This window comes from Tachyglossus aculeatus, chromosome X4 (assembly GCF_015852505.1).
Source record: "Tachyglossus aculeatus isolate mTacAcu1 chromosome X4, mTacAcu1.pri, whole genome shotgun sequence".
Taxonomy (NCBI): Eukaryota; Metazoa; Chordata; class Mammalia; order Monotremata; family Tachyglossidae; genus Tachyglossus; species Tachyglossus aculeatus.
This window is the reverse complement of record NC_052098.1, coordinates 18,145,565-18,164,104: the sequence shown is the minus strand read 5'-3', so window position 1 is coordinate 18,164,104 and position 18,540 is coordinate 18,145,565. Positions and strand designations below refer to the sequence as shown.

The 18,540-nt window shown below is 45.9% G+C and overlaps 1 protein-coding gene across 2 annotated transcripts in view; it reads right to left on the bottom strand.

Moving 5' to 3' along the window:
• The window catches only part of CDC37L1 (cell division cycle 37 like 1), a 29,424-nt gene extending 21,321 nt beyond the window's left edge, over positions 1 to 8,103 (bottom strand). For both annotated transcript variants that reach the window (XM_038769579.1, XM_038769580.1), the window contains exons 1-2: positions 7,936 to 8,103; positions 3,330 to 3,611 (exon numbers count right to left, since the gene is read on the bottom strand). In XM_038769579.1, the coding sequence (XP_038625507.1) occupies positions 3,330 to 3,611; positions 7,936 to 8,061 (408 nt within the window). In that variant the 5' untranslated portion in view covers positions 8,062 to 8,103. The remainder of the gene's footprint in view (positions 1 to 3,329; positions 3,612 to 7,935) is intronic.
• Positions 8,104 to 18,540: the final 10,437 nt, after the last annotated feature.

The following is an 18,540-nucleotide window of genomic DNA, read 5'->3' as shown; positions in this document are numbered from 1 at the left end:
TTAGAACAGTGCTTTGCACATAGTAAGCGCTTAATAAATGCCATCATTATAATAAAGGTTTCCTGAAGGGTCATACTTAAGTGACATTGTGTGGGATGATCTTTAGATTTCACTCTGAGGTTTGATTGAGGATCATCCCATACTTACAACCCAATGCAAAACCTGCATTTAGGAACCAATATTACTCTCCTGTTAAATAGTGATCTATTACTGATAACTACCCTGTCTGGGACAACCCTAACAGCAGGTTTACAATTTTTTTCCCCAGAATCCAAGTTTCTCAATAACCTTTGTCTTCTTAACCAAATAACAGAGATATTTCCCTTTAGTACTCCATTGCAATTCATCTTGAAAAGACAAAAAGGCATTAGATCGGCTTCATGGAGTGAAGACTTCTTTTCTCCCAGATGGCATCCTCTTGTAGGCCTCCTGAATGGCTCAAGAGTCTACCCAATTGGCTCAGGAATGTGTTATCCCATTGTCTGCCTTCCTGAATCCTAGGGACTACCATGAGGTTACTAAGGGTATAGACAGAGGGCGGAGCAGGGGGACGGACGGACAGAAAAACCCCAAATTGACAATGCTCTGCTAAACTCAAGGATCCTAAAGCACTTTGTGAGCTATGACTAGTGGTAAGTGCTCCCAAAATATTAGTGTTCTCTGAATGGGGCAATCTCCATGCCACTCTCCATTCTAGAGTGCCAACTCTAGCTTAGTATTCAGGTTTGCCTTGTGAATGAATGCATTAAAAAATACATTTTTCACTTGGAAAATTCCTTTCAAAAAACATGACTACACCTGGCCCTACGTGGACCCTGGCAAAGAATACTCGACATCTGTGATACTATCTTTGTATAGTAGATAAAGGCTGGTGTCCTTTTGCCACAGCCACCAGAGACAGTTAAAAAACCAGAAATGTACCTAAAAAAGAATTGATTTTCTCAGTTACAGGGATGATGAGCCCTGTCAACTTCAATCGTTACATCATAAAACAGTGTTACAAAAGTTAAGTACTTTACCATGGAATATATTTGGTAATGGAACTACTTCTATGACTCACTTATTAATTGCAGGCACCACCTGCTTATAGAAATATAACTTCATGAATTGCACTATGCAATTCAGGTAGTTTTCCTTCACAACCCCCCTCCCCTCCACCTTCGTAAACTTTAAATAAATCTAGTACCTATTTAGCAGCTCTGAAGACTGTAAGTCCTGTAATCATGAAACAGATGGGTAGTGATATATGACTCATTTTACAGCTCAGTCAATATGTCTCAATTTCAACTAAGAATCAGAAAGGGTTTAATCTCCAGAATCACAAATTCTCAAACCTCTCTGCTGAGACTGCCAACAGGGATGCCAGTAAGTGGCTGTTATCATGGTGAATATGCCAATTACTGATAAAGGTGTCCAACCCCCAGGTGATACACACTGAGACAAGACAATATAAAGTGAATCTGGGTAGAATACCAGTTTACAAAGTAAAAGTGGAGGAGCTTCGACACAAATAATAAAAACCCCTGAACGAGTACCCTAGGAACTTGAAGTAAGGGACCCTATCCATAATATGACTTCCCTTTGATTTTAGAAATAGAAAAAACTAAGGCATAAATAGTAATTATCCCATCTCTGTGAACTAGGGATATATTTCCACTTCTAAAGTTACAAAAATCAGAGTGCAAAAGGTGTTATGAGAGTCCATTTTACACATCTTTCAGCAACACAGCAGGGTTGCACCTTTCCCATACCGTGGGGTGTTACAGACCTGCAAAATGCTGTCATGGAAAAAATCCAGGAGGGGAGAAGGAAGGTATAGGAACAATCCAGTCTCAAGTCTCAATGACAAGTCTCTCCCAAGACTTTGTGTTAAGGAGAACCAGGTGGTAGCTTTCCTGGAGCCAGGCCTGCCCTATTGGGCTTTCTTCCTCTCTCCACCACCTTACCCACTTCTAATAATAATAATAATAATAATAATAATGATGGCATTTATTAAGCACTTACTATGTGCAAAGCACTGTTCTAAGCGCTGGGGAGGTTACAAGGTGATCAGGTTGCCCCTCGGGGGGTCTTCTTCCCCATCCCAAACCTGTACAAACCTTGCCCAGCCCCAACTTCTCCTGGAGAATGTTCTGAGAATCACCTCTGAGAGGAGAGACCAAGAAGAGCCATGATTTGTCTCAGAAATGAATCTTTTTCTTAAAGAGCTCCTGAGAAGATGCGCAATTGCCCTCAGAGGACTGACAATGAGCTTTCTGAGAATGGTAGGCAGATGTAACTGGCCAGCCCTGCCCTCTGGAAAAAGCAAGGGACAAGAGATGGAACCAAGATAGATGGCTCTACCTCTTGCTCCCTAGGAAGGAAAAAGGGAACAGCCTATGCCACTGCCACTTTTCAGGTCCTCACCAAGGATTGGAGCTGGATGTGAGTGAGTCTTCTTGCCCTGGTCCCAAAACCCTGGGAGAAAGCAGCATCCACCCACCTCACCCCTACCCAATCTGCCCACGGAGCTTGAGGGATCTACTGGGGATGAGACAGGGGTTGGAAATTCATTCATTCAATCACATTTATTGAGCACTTACTGTGTGCAGAGCACTGTACTAAGCGCTTGAAAGTGCAAGTTGGCAACATATAAAGACGGTCCCTACCCAACAACGGGCTCACAGTCTAGGAAATCTGGAGTTGCTACGGTGGCAGGCACCCTGGGAGGCTGCGTATGTGGAGGATCCATGGGCACCAAAATGGAATCTGGGTCACTTCTGTGGGTGATGGTATCAATCAATCGTATTTATTGAGCGCTTACTGTGTGCAGAGCACTGTATTAAGCGCTTGGGAAGTACAAGTTGGCAACATATAGAGACAGTCCCCACCCAACAGTGGGCTCACAGTAGCCGTGGCCTTGCCTATGGATCCTGGATGAAAACTGCAGTGGGCTCCCAAGCTCCAATCCCCAACACTGGTGGATCTTCTAGGACGCCTGGGCGTATTGGGCAAGGGTGAGGTGGGCAGATGGCTCTTCCTCAGGGGGTTACAGGGCAGGGCCGAGAGGAACCGCTTATGCCCAGCTCCACTGAGGACCAGTGGTGGAAGAATGAAGGGAGTACCTTTTCCTTTTCTTTCCCCCATTCCCTCAAAGTCCCACCCCCACCCTCAAAATGAAAAGTTGGCACCCCGGGTTACTAGTCACAATCAACACCTAGAAGTGAAAATAGCTACACAAGGGAGACCACTTATAAAAAAAGACACCCCACTGCCATGATACTAAATCTTCACAAGTGAAAATTTTTTTTCCCTTCCTTCATTTACTCTAATAAAAGCTCATACTATACCTTATTAAAAACATCCTTGCTAACAGCATCCACGTTCCACAGACACATTCTCTCTCGCTGGATTAGGGCCTCCTCTTTTTGTCGCCACTCTTCTTCCCTCTGCCTCAGTTCTGACACTGATGTTTGCGCTTTGGCATTTTCCTGATCCAAGGATTCAGAGTTATGTAGTACTAAACTACCAAGTTTCTGTTGAGCTTCTGCTAGATTCCATTTGCACGATAGAGAGCTCTTCACAAACTCCTTCGGTTTTTGGCAAGGCAGCTCAATATCATGGCTATACATCTGGGTGGAAAACAAAACTCTGTTTGCAAGAATCAAGGGAAGCAAAGGGTCATACACAAGTAATTCCAAATTTAATTTTAAGTTGTAATTCACAATGTTTCAGTGTTAATCAACTTATTTCTTAATGGCTATTACTCAGTCCCAAACCAGCTCCACTTCCCTTGCTTCAGTGGATGTCTGAAAAAGATAATGATGGTAGATCTTCTTGCTCCCCTGAAAGTAACATAAATCAAACCACATTTTCTCTTTCACCCACATATGCTGAAATCAGGATCTGTGGTGTTTTCCTCCTCTACAGGGCTCTTCATTTTCAGGATCTTCTTACATTGAGGGAACACTTATACATCATCATCAATGGTATTTACTGAGCACTTACTGTGTGCACAGCACTGTACTAAGAGCTTGGGAGAGCGGAAAGCAACAGAGCTGGTACACAAATTCCCTGCCTACAGCGAGTTTACATGTGTCAACAAGTGCCAGCAAGGTAATCACCTTACTCTCTTTGGACCAGGAGAAGGGTAATCTCAGCCCTTGGCTTTAAAAGCTTTTACTCTAACCACCGACATGGCAGTGGATTGTGTGTATCTCTACTTTTCCAACCAAATACATAGGACAAGAGCTCTTACAGTTCTGCCACTCCTTCTGTTCAGTCCTATCAAGAAGACACACTGTCGGAGGTGAGAAAAGAGATACTGTGGGACTGACCAAAATAACTCTCTCCAATCAACTCAGAAGTAACATTCACTCACTCTAACTGGAAACCAGGAGCCAAAGTTACTCTTTTTTACTCTCACTAAAGAGCGGGAGCAACCAAATCAAGAATCCGTAAAGATGGGAAATAGAAGAGGGAGAAAAATAGAGCTCCAAAACTCATTTTCTTTTCTCTAAGGAGAAAAAAATAAAGGGGGGGGGGGGCGGGGGAATGCCCTTAGGCTAACAAAACATGAAAAAAATGTCAACATTTTGTACTGGTCAAACTCTAGAGAAAAAAAGTAAATCAAGTCAAGAAAGTCAATTTTAAATCTAACACAAAAACAGTGCTTTAGAATGTCTTACTTATCTCATGCTAAAGTTCTTCACTAAATACCTGGCTATTCCCACAATATTCACCTGTACCATACATTTTTTCCAGAGACAACTGTGAAAGTTATCACAATATGTATCTCATTTCAAACTTTGCTTTTTGTCTTTATGAAGCACCTAAGCATGAAAACTTCCTACAGTCAATGCCAGTGAGATGTATCGAAGTGACATTACACATAAAACGTGAAAAATCTATTCTGGCATTAAGCATTCGCAGATAGTTACATAAATTTCCTTTTGACCTTATGTTCTTCCTCCACTTAGGCTGAGTCTGAGGGTTCATCGTATATGTATCTTAGACTGCTTACCGGAAACTTTAACAAGGAAGTGAAATGCCTCTAAAAATGTTTATACACCGAAATAAACACTTTCTTCCTTCTAGTGATTCCAGCATATAATTTAATTTTAAAGAGTCAGAAAGAAAAACAAGTAAAGGGGGCTTGCTTTAAACATATAAACTAGATTATAATTAATCAAAAAAACATTTTTTTAAGCAGACATATCTTCTTAAAATAGATTCCCATGTTTGTTTCATCCTGACTTCTGGGCACTTAACTCAATAGAATGTCTAAATCAAAAGGTTTTTAAAAAACAAATTTCCTTTTAAGGAACCGGGAATGGTTTAACCACTTCAGATTGCAGCGCTTTTGAGACAAGTGCGATTTCCTCCCCATCTACAGGTGGGATTTAGCTGCTCTATATTCTATTCAAGGTAAATGGATAAAATCCACACTCCTGTTAGCTACTTTTAGGATTACAATTTTGCTGAGACCTTGGAAGGCCAAATGCTTTCAGGGTCTTCATTCTCATTGCCCGATTCCTGGCCTGGATGGCTCTCCTAGAATATATCCTGTGTTTTCGGGCCTAGCACCTCAAATCCCGGTCAGTATTACATCCAGTGGCAAGGTTCAAAACAAAAATATCCCCCAAACTTGAGGCCAAAATATTTATGTATTTGCATTTACATATTTGAAATATATAATGTATTTCTCTGTCAAGATCTAAACAGTTACCCAGAATCCTCACTGTTTCTCTCACAGGTATAAAATAGGCTACAGTTCTCAAAGAATGCAAAAATATTCTCGGGTTGTTAGATTTCGTTTTTTTTTCAGGATTAACAGTGACGACCTTTTTAGCTCAAGAAGTGTCACAGAATCTGCTATAAATCACTGTTTATTCTATTGATCCTAGACACATTTTTAAAGAATTGGAATGGCATTTGCTCAGTGCTCAAAGCCTGAAATAATAAGGCTAGAACCCTCCCCTGGGTGAATTGTTCAGGAGAGGTAAATAGATGTGCGATGTCTCCAATGTGAATTTATTAAAGATCGCTAATGAGCAAAATCTACTACTCCATAGACATGAAATATAGCACCTTGCTCTTAGTTCAATGGAAAGAGCATCGGGGTTCTAGTCCCACCTATGCAAGTTGGGGTATGCCTTTAAGGGCTCTGGTTCAAGCTGGAACCCTGAAAAATAGCTGGTTAACATAGGCGGCAACCAAGTTGGATGGATGGATGGATGTACCAGGGGCACAGCATCAGAACTACACTATGGACACTTCTGTCATAAACGGTTCCTGCAACCAAGAAATTATGTGTGCACCCTTGCCCATTTACTCACTAGTTGCACTCCATGCCCCAGAGGGAACACGACTGAAAGTGCCTAGAAATGTGAATGGCACTGTGCTAAACCACTAGCAATACTAATCAATTCCTTCATGCGGGGCTTTAAAAAAAATTATGGTATTTGTTAAGCCCTTACTAGGTGCCATGTACTAAGTACTGAGGGCTGGGGTAGATACGAGTTGAGCGGGTCAGATAGTTCCTGTCCCATATGAAGCTCACAATCAATCAATCAATCAATCAATCGTATTTACTGAGCGCTTACTATGTGCAGAGCACTGTACTAAGCGCTTGGGAAGTACAAATTGGCAACACATAGAGACAGTCCCTACCCAACAGTGGGCTCACAGTCTAAAAGGGGGAGACCTAAAACCTAAGGAGGAGGGCTAGGTTTTGAATCCCCATTTCACAGTTGAGGAAACGAAGGCAACGAGAAGTGAAGTGACTCGTCCAAGGTCACACGGCAGCCAAGTGGCAGTGACTGGATTAGAACCCAGGTCCCCTGATTTCCAGGCCCGTGGTCCTTCCGCTAGGCCACGCTCAGTCTCAGGTCTGGGCCTTGTCCATTGTTCTCAATGGAAGACTCCACCACGAAGGAGAGGACCTAACTTGGTTGCTGGTGACGAGCCCAACAAAATTTACTTTACTGTAGAAACGTGAGGAAAGAGCAGAACGATTAAAGCTCTTTAATGAGACGGGAATCTGAATTCCCCTCGTCAATCCTCAGGGAGGCCCGCCATGGTAAAAGAGCAGCTACACAGGCAGAATGATTTGCAAAGTTTATGTTTCCCTCAAGGAGCCGATCCTGTTTCACGCTGCTCTCCATAACAGACAATGGTAAGAGGAGGCAGGGAAACAACGAGAGACTTGAGATGGAGGCCCGGGATAAATCTTTTTGAAGGTTATCAGGGGAGGGAAAACTGCTATAAAAATCAAAAACAGGCCTGAAATAACCTAGGCAAGAACTAAGGACAGTTTCCTAAATTCAGTCGGGGGTCAAAAAGAAGTCGGGGGACTAAACTATTTAACGAGCAAAGTGCTGGGGTGGATACTGGATGACAAACAATCAAAGAAATCGATTGAGAACTAGGAGTTGCCCGCGGCCAAAGAACACTGCGTGCATTTCACGAGGGCGCAAGAAAAAAAGGGGAGCTTCTTCATGTTTATCCGAAGTTATTCAAGGGAGGCAAGTGTTAAGCGGCAGAAAAACCAAGTCGGTCCCTTTTATTTCCACAGAAAGCCGCCAACTTTCACCCTTTTAAAGAGCCCGGGAGAGCCATCGTCCCCGTTTCCTCGCTGGGGAGAGGGGAGTCAATCGATGGCTTTTTCCTGGGCGCTCGGAAGAGTCCGAGAGTTAGCAGATGCAACACAATAGGGTCGGTAGACGCGTTTCTCTGCCCTCGGGAAACTTCCAATCTAGCGGGGAGAAGAAGGGCGGATAAGGGGAGAGAGAAGCGGGATGGAAGCAGTGGGGATTGGGGGCCGCCCCCGGGCAAATCAGGGCTGGTATTCCCAGGACCCGGCCACCCAAGGGCGTCGAAAAAGCTCCTCAGTGGGTTCCTCACCTCAGCTCCCTCCCCTTCCCCCCCAACCCTTCCGTGCCCAAGCCCTCCTACCTGGGGGCTACCGCTCGGCTGCTGTAGAGAGAAAGCGGAGGAGCCGGCGGCCACGTCTTTCTCCTCCTCCTCCTCCTCCCCCCAATGGAGACTCCGTGGCCGTGGCGGCGAGCAGGCCCGCTCCATGCCCCGCTCGGCTGCTCTCCCCTCCCGCCTCACACGGAGTCTCCTCCACCCCGTCACTGGGCCGGCCCCGACCACCGACGGAAGGGAAGCCGCCGCCGGGTGACGTCACTTCCGGCGCCGCCTGCCCCCTCGCTGGGGCAATGGCGGGCCTTGACCCTGCTGGCTGAGGGAGGGTTGCGGGCGGGGGTGGAGGCCTCAGAATCCCCCCCCGCGGCAGACTGAGGGACGGTCGGTCGCTTCTGCCTCTGCGGGGTTTTTTCTTTGTTTTGCTGGGGTTTGCTGACCCCACCGCAGTCCGGGAATAATAATAACAATAATAATGATGGCATTTATTAAGCGCTTAGTACAGTGCTCTGCACATAGTAAGCGCTCAAGAAATACGATTGATGATTAAGCGCTTACTATGTGCCAAGCACTGTTCTAAGCGCTGGGGAGGTGATCAGGTGGTTCCACGGGTGGGGGGGGTGGTCACAGTCTTCATCCCCATTTTACAGATGAGGGAACTGAGGCCTTCCCAGACTGAGCCCCTTCCTTCCTCTCCTTCCCTTCCCCACAGCACCTGTATATATGTTTGTACATATTTATTACTCTATTTATTTATTTTACTTGTACATATCTATTCTATTTATTTTATTTTGTTAGTATGTTTGGTTTTGTTCTCTGTCTCCCCCTTTTAGACTGTGAGCCCACTGTTGGGTAGGGACTGTCTCTATGTGTTGCCAATTTGTACTTCCCAAGCGCTTAGTACAGTGCTCTGCACATAGTAAGCGCTCAATAAATACGATTGATGATGATGATGTTCTAAGCGCTGGGGAGGTGATCAGGTGGTTCCACGGTGGGGGGGGGGGGGGGGTCACAGTCTTCATCCCCATTTTACAGATGAGGGAACTGAGGCCTTCCCAGACTGAGCCCCTTCCTTCCTCTCCCCCTCGTCCCCCTCTCCATCCCCCCCATCTTACCTCCTTCCCTTCCCCACAGCACCTGTATATATGTTTGTACATATTTATTACTCTATTTTTTATTTATTTTACTTGTACATATCTATTCTATTTATTTTGTTTTGTTAGTATGTTTGGTTTTGTTCTCTGTCTCCCCCTTTTAGACTGTGAGCCCACTGTTGGGTAGGGACTGTCTCTATGTGTTGCCAATTTGTACTTCCCAGGCGCTTAGTGCAGTGCTCTGCACATAGTAAGTGCTCAATAAATATGATTGATGATGATGATGATGTTCTAAGCGCTGGGGAGGTGATCAGGTGGTTCCACGGGGGGGGGGGGGGGGGCGCGGGGTCACAGTCTTCATCCCCATTTTACAGATGAGGGAACTGAGGCCTTCCCAGACTGAGCCCCTCTCCATCCCCCCATCTGATCTCCTTTCCTTCCCCACAGCACCTGTATATATGTTTGTACATATTTATTACTCTATTTATTTTACTTGTACATATCTATTCTATTTATTTTATTTTGTTAGTATGTTTGGTTTTGTTCTCTGTCTCCCCCTTTTAGACTGTGAGCCCACTGTTGGGTCGGGACTGTCTCTATATGTTGCCAATTTGTACTTCCCAAGCGCTTAGTGCAGTGCTCTGCACACAGTAAGTGCTCAATAAATACGATTGATGATGATGAAGTGACTTGCCCAAAGTCACACACTTGACAATTGGCGGAGCGGGGATTTGAGCCCATGACCTCTGACTCCAAAGCCCGTGCTCTTTCCACTGAGCCACACTGCTTCTCTAATAGTATTGGTTAAGCACTTACTATGTTCTAAGCACGGATGTAGATACAGGATAGTAATAATAATGATGGCATTTGTTAAGCGCTTACTATGTGCCAAGCACTGTTCTAAGCGATGGAGGGGATACAAGGTGATCAGGTTGTCCCATGTGGGGCTCACAGTCTTCACCCCCATTTTACAGATGAGGGAACTGAGGCACAGAGAAGTTAAGTGACTTGCCCAAAGTCACACAGCTGACAAGTGGCAGAGTCTGGATTAGAACCCTTGACCTCTGAATCCCAAGCCCGGGCTCTTTCCACTGGGCCACAGGTAATCAGGTTGTCCCACGTGGGGTGCATAATCATAATCCACATTTTACAGATTTAGTCATTCAATCCTATTTATTGAGCACTTACTGTGTGCAGAGCACTGTACTAAGCGCTTGGGATGTACAAGTCGGCAACATAAAGAGATGGTCCCTACCCAACAGTGGGCTCACAGTCTAGAAGGGGGAGACAGACAACAAAACAAAACATGTAGACGGGTGTCAAAATCGTCAGAACAAATAGAATTAAAGCTATATGCACATCATTAACTAAATAGAATACTAAATATGTAAAATTGAAATAGAGTAATAAATCTGTACAAATACATACAAGTGCTGTGGGGAGGGGAAGGAGGTAGGGTGGGGGGGCGATGGGGAGGGGAGGAAGAGAGGAAAAAGGGGGCTCAGTCTGGAAAGGCCTCCTGGAGGAGGTGAGCTCTCAGTAGGGCTTTGAAGGAAGAGAGCTAGCTTGGCGGATGTGTGGAGGGAAGGCATTCCAGGCCAGTGGGAGGACGTGGGCTGAGGGTGGACGATGGGACAGGCGAGAACGAGGGACAGTGAGGAGGTTAGTGGCAGAGGAGTGGAGGGTGCGGGCTGGGCTGGAGAAGGAGAGAAGGGAGGTGAGGTAGGAGGGGGCGAGGTGATGGACGGCCTTGAAGCCGAGAGTGGGGAGTTTTTGCTTGATTCGTAGGTTGACAGGCAGCCACTGGAGATTTTTGAGGAGGGGAGTGGCATGCCCAGAGCGTTTCTGTACAAAGATAATCCGGGCAGCGGAATGAAGTATAGACTGAAGTGCAGAGAGACAGGAGGATGGGAGATCAGAGAGGAGGCTGATGCAGTAATCCAGTCGGGATAGCATGAGAGATTGAACCAGAAAGGTAGCGGTTTGGATGGAGAGGAAAGGGTGGATCTTGGCGATGTTGTGGAGGTGAGACCGGCAGGGTTTGGTGACGGACTGGATGTGTGGGGTGAAATCATTCATTCATTCAATCTTATTTATTGAGCACTTACTGTGTGCAGAGCACTGTACTAAGCGCTTGGGAAGTACAAGTTGGCAACATATACAGACGGTCCCTACCCAACAACGGGCTCACAGTCTAAAAGGGGGAAACAGGCAACAAAACAAAATATATTAACAAAATAAAATAAATAGAATAGTAAATATGTACAAGTAAAATAGAGTAATAAATCTGTACTAACATATATGCAGGTGCTGTGGGGAAGGGAAGGAGGTAGGGCAGGGGGGATGGGGAGGGGAAGAGGAAGGAGGGGGCTCAGTCTGGGAAGGCCCTCTGGAGGAGGTGAACTCTCAGGAGGGATTTGAAGGGAGGAAGAGAGCTAGTTTGGCGGATGTGCGGAGGGAGGGCATTCCAGGCCAGGGGGGACGTGGGCCGGGAGTCGATGGTGAGACAGGCGAGAACGAGGCACAGTGAGGAGGTTAGTGGCAGAGGAGCGGAGGGTGCGGGCTGGGCTGCAGAAGGAAAGAAGGGAGGTGAGGTAGGAGGGGCGAGGTGATGGAGAGCCTTGAAGCCGAGAGTGAGGAGTTTTTGCCTGATGCGTAGGTTGACTGGTAGCCACTGGAGATTTTTGAGGAGGGGAGTAACATGCCCAGAGCGTTTCTGCATAAAGATGATCTGGGCAGCAGCGTGAAGTATAGATTGAAGTGGGGAGAGACAGGAGGATGGGAGATCAGAGAGGAGGCTGATGCAGTAATCCAGTCGGGATAGGATGAGAGATTGAACCAGCAGGGTAGCGGTTTGGATGGAGAGGATGAGAGAGCGGAGTCAAGGATGACACCAAGGTTGCGGGCTTGTGAGATGGGAAGGATGGTAGTGCTGTCTACAGTGATGGAAAAGTCAGGGAGAGGGCAGGGTTTGGGAGGGAAGATAAGGAGTTCAGTCTTTCATGATGGTATTGGTTAAGTGCTTACTATGTGCCAAACACTGTTCTAAGCGCGGAGGTAGATACAGGGTAATAATAATAATGATGGCATTTGTTAAGCGCTTACTATGTGCCAAGCACTGTTCTAAGTGCTGGGGGGGATACAAGGTGATCAGGTTGTCCCGTGTGGGGTTCACAGTCTTAATCCCCATTTTACAGATGAGGTAACTAGCACAGAGCAGTGAAGCGACTCACCCGAAGTCACACAGCTGACAAGTGGTGGAGCCGGGATTAGAATCCATGACCTCTGACTCCCAAGCCCGGGTTCTTTTCACTAAAGCCACGCTGCTTCCCAGGAAGCTGTTGGGGGATAGGGACCCAAACTGGGAACGGGAATCAACAGGTGGTTTCCCAATTTTTTTTTCATGGCATTTGTTAAGCGCTCACTAGGTGGCAAGCACTTTTTTAAGGTATTTGTTAAGCGCTTATTATACTACGTGTCAGGCACTGTACAAAGCGCCGAGGTAGATGCAAGCGAATCAGGTTGGACACGGTCCATGCGTCACATGGGGTTCATGTTTTACAGATGAGGTAATTGAGGCACAGAGAGGTGAATTGACTTGCCCAAGGTCACACAGCAGAGCCGGAATTAGAACCCAGGTCTTGATTCCCAGGCCCGGGCTCTACCCACCAGCCCCTGAGCACTGGGGTGGGTACAAGCTAATTAGATCAGAGTCCCTCTCGCACATGGGGCTCACAGTCTAAATAGGAGGGAAGGAAAGCAGGTATTTAGTACCCATTTCAATCGAGGAAACAGGCACAGAGAAGTGAAGTGACTTGCCCCAGGTCACAGAGCAAGCACTTGGAAGAGCCAGGATTGAGAACCCAGGTTCTCCAACTTCCAGGCCTGCGCTCTTTCCGCTAGGCCATGCTGGGGTGGGGTTCAGTATGGCTCAACAAAATATTGCCCACTTGTCGTGAGGCAAGAGCAGGCAGGGGGATGGCCGACGACTAACGTTTCATCTGCCTGTTGCTGATGCGCTCAGTTTTATATCTCATCCTAATTTAGAGCTGCAACGTGTTCTAATTTGCTTCACACTGACATTGTTGTCAGGCATTAAGGGCTATAAAAAAATCAGCCATTAAACGATTAGCTCATGTGAAAAACTCCCTTATAGGTGTCTTCTTCTCTAGCCTTCAAAGGTAATAATAATAATTGTGGTATTTGTTAAAGTGTTTACTATGTACCAAGCACTGCATTAAGCACTGGGGTAGACACAAGGTAATACATTCAGACAGTTCCTATACCATATGGGTTTACAGTCTAGTGGGGAGGGAAACAGGTATTTAATCCCCATTTTACAGATGAGGAAATTGAGGCACAAGGAAGTTAAATGATCTGTCCAAGGACACATGACAAAGCAAATGGCAGAGCTGGGGTTTAAAACTAAAGTCTTCTTAGTCTTCTAAGTCACTAGGTCATACTGTTCTTAATCCAGTATGGGAGCATAATTAAAACCTAATTAAACCTTCAAACCCTCCATCCCCCTACCTCCCTCATCTTTTGCCCCAGTGACGACACACACTTTATTGATAAAATGGAAATCATCAGGCGAGATCGCCCTTAAAAATCTCCCCTGCTCTTCTCCAGTCCCTCCCTCCTCCTGCCCCTCCTTCGACTCTCCCATGTTTCCCAGCAGTGTCTCAAGGGGAGATCTCCCTCCTCCTCTCAAAATCCACCCCTCCACACCAGCGCCTTCTACCCCAGCCCTTTGCGCCTTGTCAAAATCAATCAATCAATCAATCGTATTTATTGAGCGCTTACTGTGTGCAGAGCACTGTACTAAGCGCTTGGGAAGTACAAGTTGGCAACATATAGAGACAGTCCCTACCCAACAGTGGGCTCACAGTAGCCATGGCCTTGCCCATGGATCCTGGATGAAAACTGCGGTGGGCTCCCAAGCTCCAATCCCCAACCCTGGTGGATCTTCTACGATGCCTGGGCGTATTGGGCAAGGGTGAGGTGGGCAGATGGCTCTTCCTCAGGGGGTTACAGGGCAGGGCCGAGAGGAGCCGCTTATGCCCAGCTCCAGTGAGGACCAGTGGTGGAGGAATGAAGGGAGTACCTTTTCCTTTTCTTTCCCCCATTCCCTCAAAGTCCCACCCCCACCCTCAAAATGAAAAGTTGGCACCCCGGGTTACTAGTCACAATCAACACCTAGAAGTGAAAATAGCTACACAAGGGAGACCACTTATAAAAAAAGACACCCCACTGCCATGATACTAAATCTTCACAAGTGAAATTTTTTTTCCCTTCCTTCATTTACTCTAGTAAAAGCTCAAAACGCCATCTTCAACTGTTCACTTTCCAATGGCTTCTTCCCCACTGCTTTTAAACCGACACGTAACCCTGATCCTAAAAAAGAAAACCTCCCTTGAACCCACATCTCCCTCCATTTAGTGCCCCATATCACTCCTACCATTACTCTTCAAACACCTTGAGCGAGGTTTCTACACCCTCTGTCTCCCTCCACTTCCTCTCCTCCAATTCCCTCCTTGACCCTCTCCCTACAGCTCCTCTCAATCTGACTTCTGCCTCCACAGAAACTACCCTCTCTAAGGTCACTAATGGCCTTCTTCTTGCCAAGTCCAGTGGTCTCTACTCCATCTTAATCTTCTTTGACCTCTCAGAGGCCTTCAATGTTATGGACCACCCGCTTCTTGAAATTTCCAACCTTCGTTCTCTGACATGGTCCTCTCCCAATTTTCCTCCTAGCTCTCTGACAGCTTCTCAGTCTTTTCACAGGCTTCTCCTCTGCCTCTCACCCTCTAACAAATGGGAGTCCCACAAGGCTCAGTTCTGGGTCCCTTTCTATTCTCCATCTACCCCTACTCCCTTGGAGAACTCATTAGAACAGTGCTTCGCACATAGTAAGTACTTAACATGCCATCATTATTATTAAAAGAGGGATATTTTAATGACATACCTCTAACCATTAGGATGGATGTCAAGAAGGGCAACCGATTTCCAGTTCATCCAAGCATCTTTTGGTGCCACCATCAGGGACAGAACGTAAGACTGGATTGACCTCATAATGCGGTGTAACGCCAAAATAGGATGTCTTGTATTTTAAAATTCTAAACACCAGCAGTTATGCTCAATCTTCCTCTGCTCTCTCTTTTCTGGATATTGGTGCTGAAGGTCCCAATTTTTTCACTGCACACCCTGTAACCTAAAGATTTGGTAATGGTGGGTAAAGGCAGAGTTGGTTTAAGAAAACGAAGACACCTGCTCACTCAACTCCACTCACCTTAACCGTTCCTCACCAGAAGCTTCCCCTCCAGCCCCTATCCCCATCCCCCGTCCTTGGCCAAGCCATTGGAGGGACATGGAGGTTGAAAAAAACCCAAAAAACCCAAAACATGCAAAGCAAAAGACCAAAAGGGCCTACTTTTCCTCACTGTCCTCTTGCTGCTTTAGATCTGGGTCTCTTTCTTTAGCTTTAGAATGGTTAAGGTAAGGGGTGAACAGACTGAGATGGCCATTTTGGTGGCCAGTGAGGACAAAATTCTAGATGTAAATACATACGCGTGTGCCGTGGGTACTAGAGAAGCAGCGTGGCTTAGCGGATAGAACACGAGTCTGGGAGTCAGAAGGACCTGGGTTCTAATCCAGGCTCTGCCACATGTCTGCTGTGTGACCTTGGTCAAGTCACTTAACTTCTCTGACACTCAGTCACCTCATCTGTAAAATGGAGATTAAGAGTGTGAGCTTCGTGTGAGACAGGGACTGCATCTAACCTGATGAACTTGAATCTACCTCAGTGCTTAGAACAGTGCTTGGCACATAGTAAGTGCTTAACAATACTCTCCCTTACTGTGATGGGGCAGGCGCCCAAGTCTTTTCCCAGCCAAGATCCAGGCAAATTTCCCTGTCCCTTCCCAGTCAATAATAACCATAATTATGATTATTATTATTAATTATTATCTGGGATTTGGGATCAAGCAGGGAAGGCTTCATGAAGGAATTGACCATGGTCTGGGGCAGGCCCCAGTTCCTTCCCTGACTTCCCAGTCATTGTCTTGGTTTGTAGAGTTACATCTTTTTTATGGTATTTGTTAAGCACATACTATGTGTCAAGCACTGTTCTAAGCTTTAGGGTAGATACAAGTTAATCAGGTCAGACACAGTTCCTGTCCCACATGGGGTTCACAGTCTAAGCAGGAGGGAAAACTGGTATTGAATCCCTGTTTTACAGTTGAGGAAACTGAGGCACAGAGAAGTTGAGTGACTTGCCCAAGGTCACACAGCAGGCAGGTGGTGGACTGGGATTTGAACCCAGGTCCTCTGACTTCCAGGCCATGCCGAAGTCTCAAGCAATCTGATGCCAACCTACTCACTGTACCTCAATTTCGTCTATCTCACTGCTGACTTTTTTTTTTTAATGGTACTTTTTAAGCACCTACTTTGTGCCAGGCATCATTCTAGGTGCTGGGGTAGAGGCAAGCTAGTCAGGTTGGACAAAGTTTATGTCCCACATGGGGCTCACAGTTTTAATCCCCATTTTCCAGATGAAGTAACTGAGGCCCAGAGCAGTGAAGTGACTTGCCCAAGGTCACACAGGTCCTTCTGACTCCCAGGCTCAGCTCTATCCGCTAGTCAATGCTGCTTCTTTACCTCTGGCCCTCAACCTCTTTGACCTCTCGCTTATGTCCTGCCTTTGGCTTGGAACACCCTCCCTTTTTGTATCCGATAGTCATTCATTCAATCGTATTTATTGAGCACTTACTGTGTGCAGAGCACTGTACTAAGCGCTTGCTCTCCCCACCTTCAATGCCTCGTTAAAGGCACATCTCCTCCAAGAGGCCTTCTCTGACTAAGCCCTCATTTCCTCTTTTCCCCCTACTTTCTGCGTCGCTCTGACTTGCTCCCTTTATTCACCCCTCCCAGCACCACCCTCACCAAAACCCACAGCACTCATGTACTTATCTGTAATTTATTTATATTACTGTCTGTTTCCCTCTCAAGACTGTAAGCTTGTTGTTGGCAGGGAATGTGTCTGCTATATTGTTATGTTGTACTCTCCCAAGCACTTAGTACATTGCCCTGCACACAGTAAGTGCATTTAAGTGCTCAATAAATACAATTTATTAACCAAGGCTTGTCTGTTGTTCTTGACAGAAGACTCTACCATGAAGTACAGAACATAGCCTAGTTTCTAGTGAAGAAGGGCCCGACAAAAATTACTGTAGAAAAGCAAGGAAAGAGTAGATTGACCAAAGCCTGGATGAGACAGGAATCTGAATCCCGTTGCCAATCCTTAGAGTTGCCCACCATGGCTTAATACATAGGCAGAATGATTTGCAAAGTTTATAAATAATAATAATAATGGTATTTGTTAAGTGCTTACTATGTGCCAGACACTTGTACTAAGCTCTGGGGTGGATAAATGCAAATTGGATTGGACACAATCCCTGTCCCAAGTGGGACTCACAGTCTCAATCCCCATTTTACAGATGAGATAACTGAGGCCCAGAGAAGTGAAGTGAGTTGCCCAAGGTCACACAGCAGACAAGTGGCAGAGTCAAGATTAGAACCCATGACCTTCTGACTCCCATGCCCGTCCTCTATCCACCATGCCATGCTGTGTCTCACTACACCATAAATGTTTCACGCAGTTCTCCGCAACAGACAATGCTAACAGGAGGTATGAAAACGGGGAGAGACTTGAGGTGGAGGCCCCGGGTAAGTATTTTTGAAGGTTATTAGGGGAGGAAAAACTGCTACAGAAATCAAAAACAGGCCTGAAATAACCTAGGCAAGAACAAAGCTCTTAGTACAATGCTCTGCACACAGTAAGCGCTCAATAAATACGATTGAATGAACTAAGGAAATTTTCTGAAACGCAGTCAGTGATCAGAAAAAGGTCAAGGAATCACTGGATGGTATTAAAGTATTTTAAGTTAAAGGGCTCGGATGGATGCTGGAGGACAGAAGATCAAAGATGTCAATCTTTAGGAGGTGCCTGGGGAAGAAGAACATTGCGTACATTTCCTAAGGGCACAAGAAAAAAGGGGAGATTCTTCCTATGTATCCGAAGTTATTCAAGTGAGACAAGTGTTTAACTGCAGAAAAACCAACTCTGTACATTTTACCTCACTGAATATATTTCTGCAGACTACTGAGCAGAAGGCCATCAACTTTCACCCCTTTAGAGAGCCATGGAGAGCCATCTCTCCCGTTTCCTTATTTGTTAGAGGGGAGTCGATCAATGATATTTATTAAGCACTTGCTGTGGGCGGAGCACTGTACTAAGTGCTTGAAAGAGTACAATAGTTAGCAGGCACAATACAATAGAGTTGGTAGGCATGCTTCTCTGACCTCAAAAAACTCAGAAAGAAGAAAGGCAGCTAAAGGGCTCCTCCTCATTGGGTCTCCTCCCCTTTCCTCCTTACATCCCCAAGCCCTCAACCTGTCCAGTAAAAACTCCACCCTAAGCACCCCCCCGGCCAATAGCATACATATATGATGGCAGAATATATTACCATCCACTGTGACATGG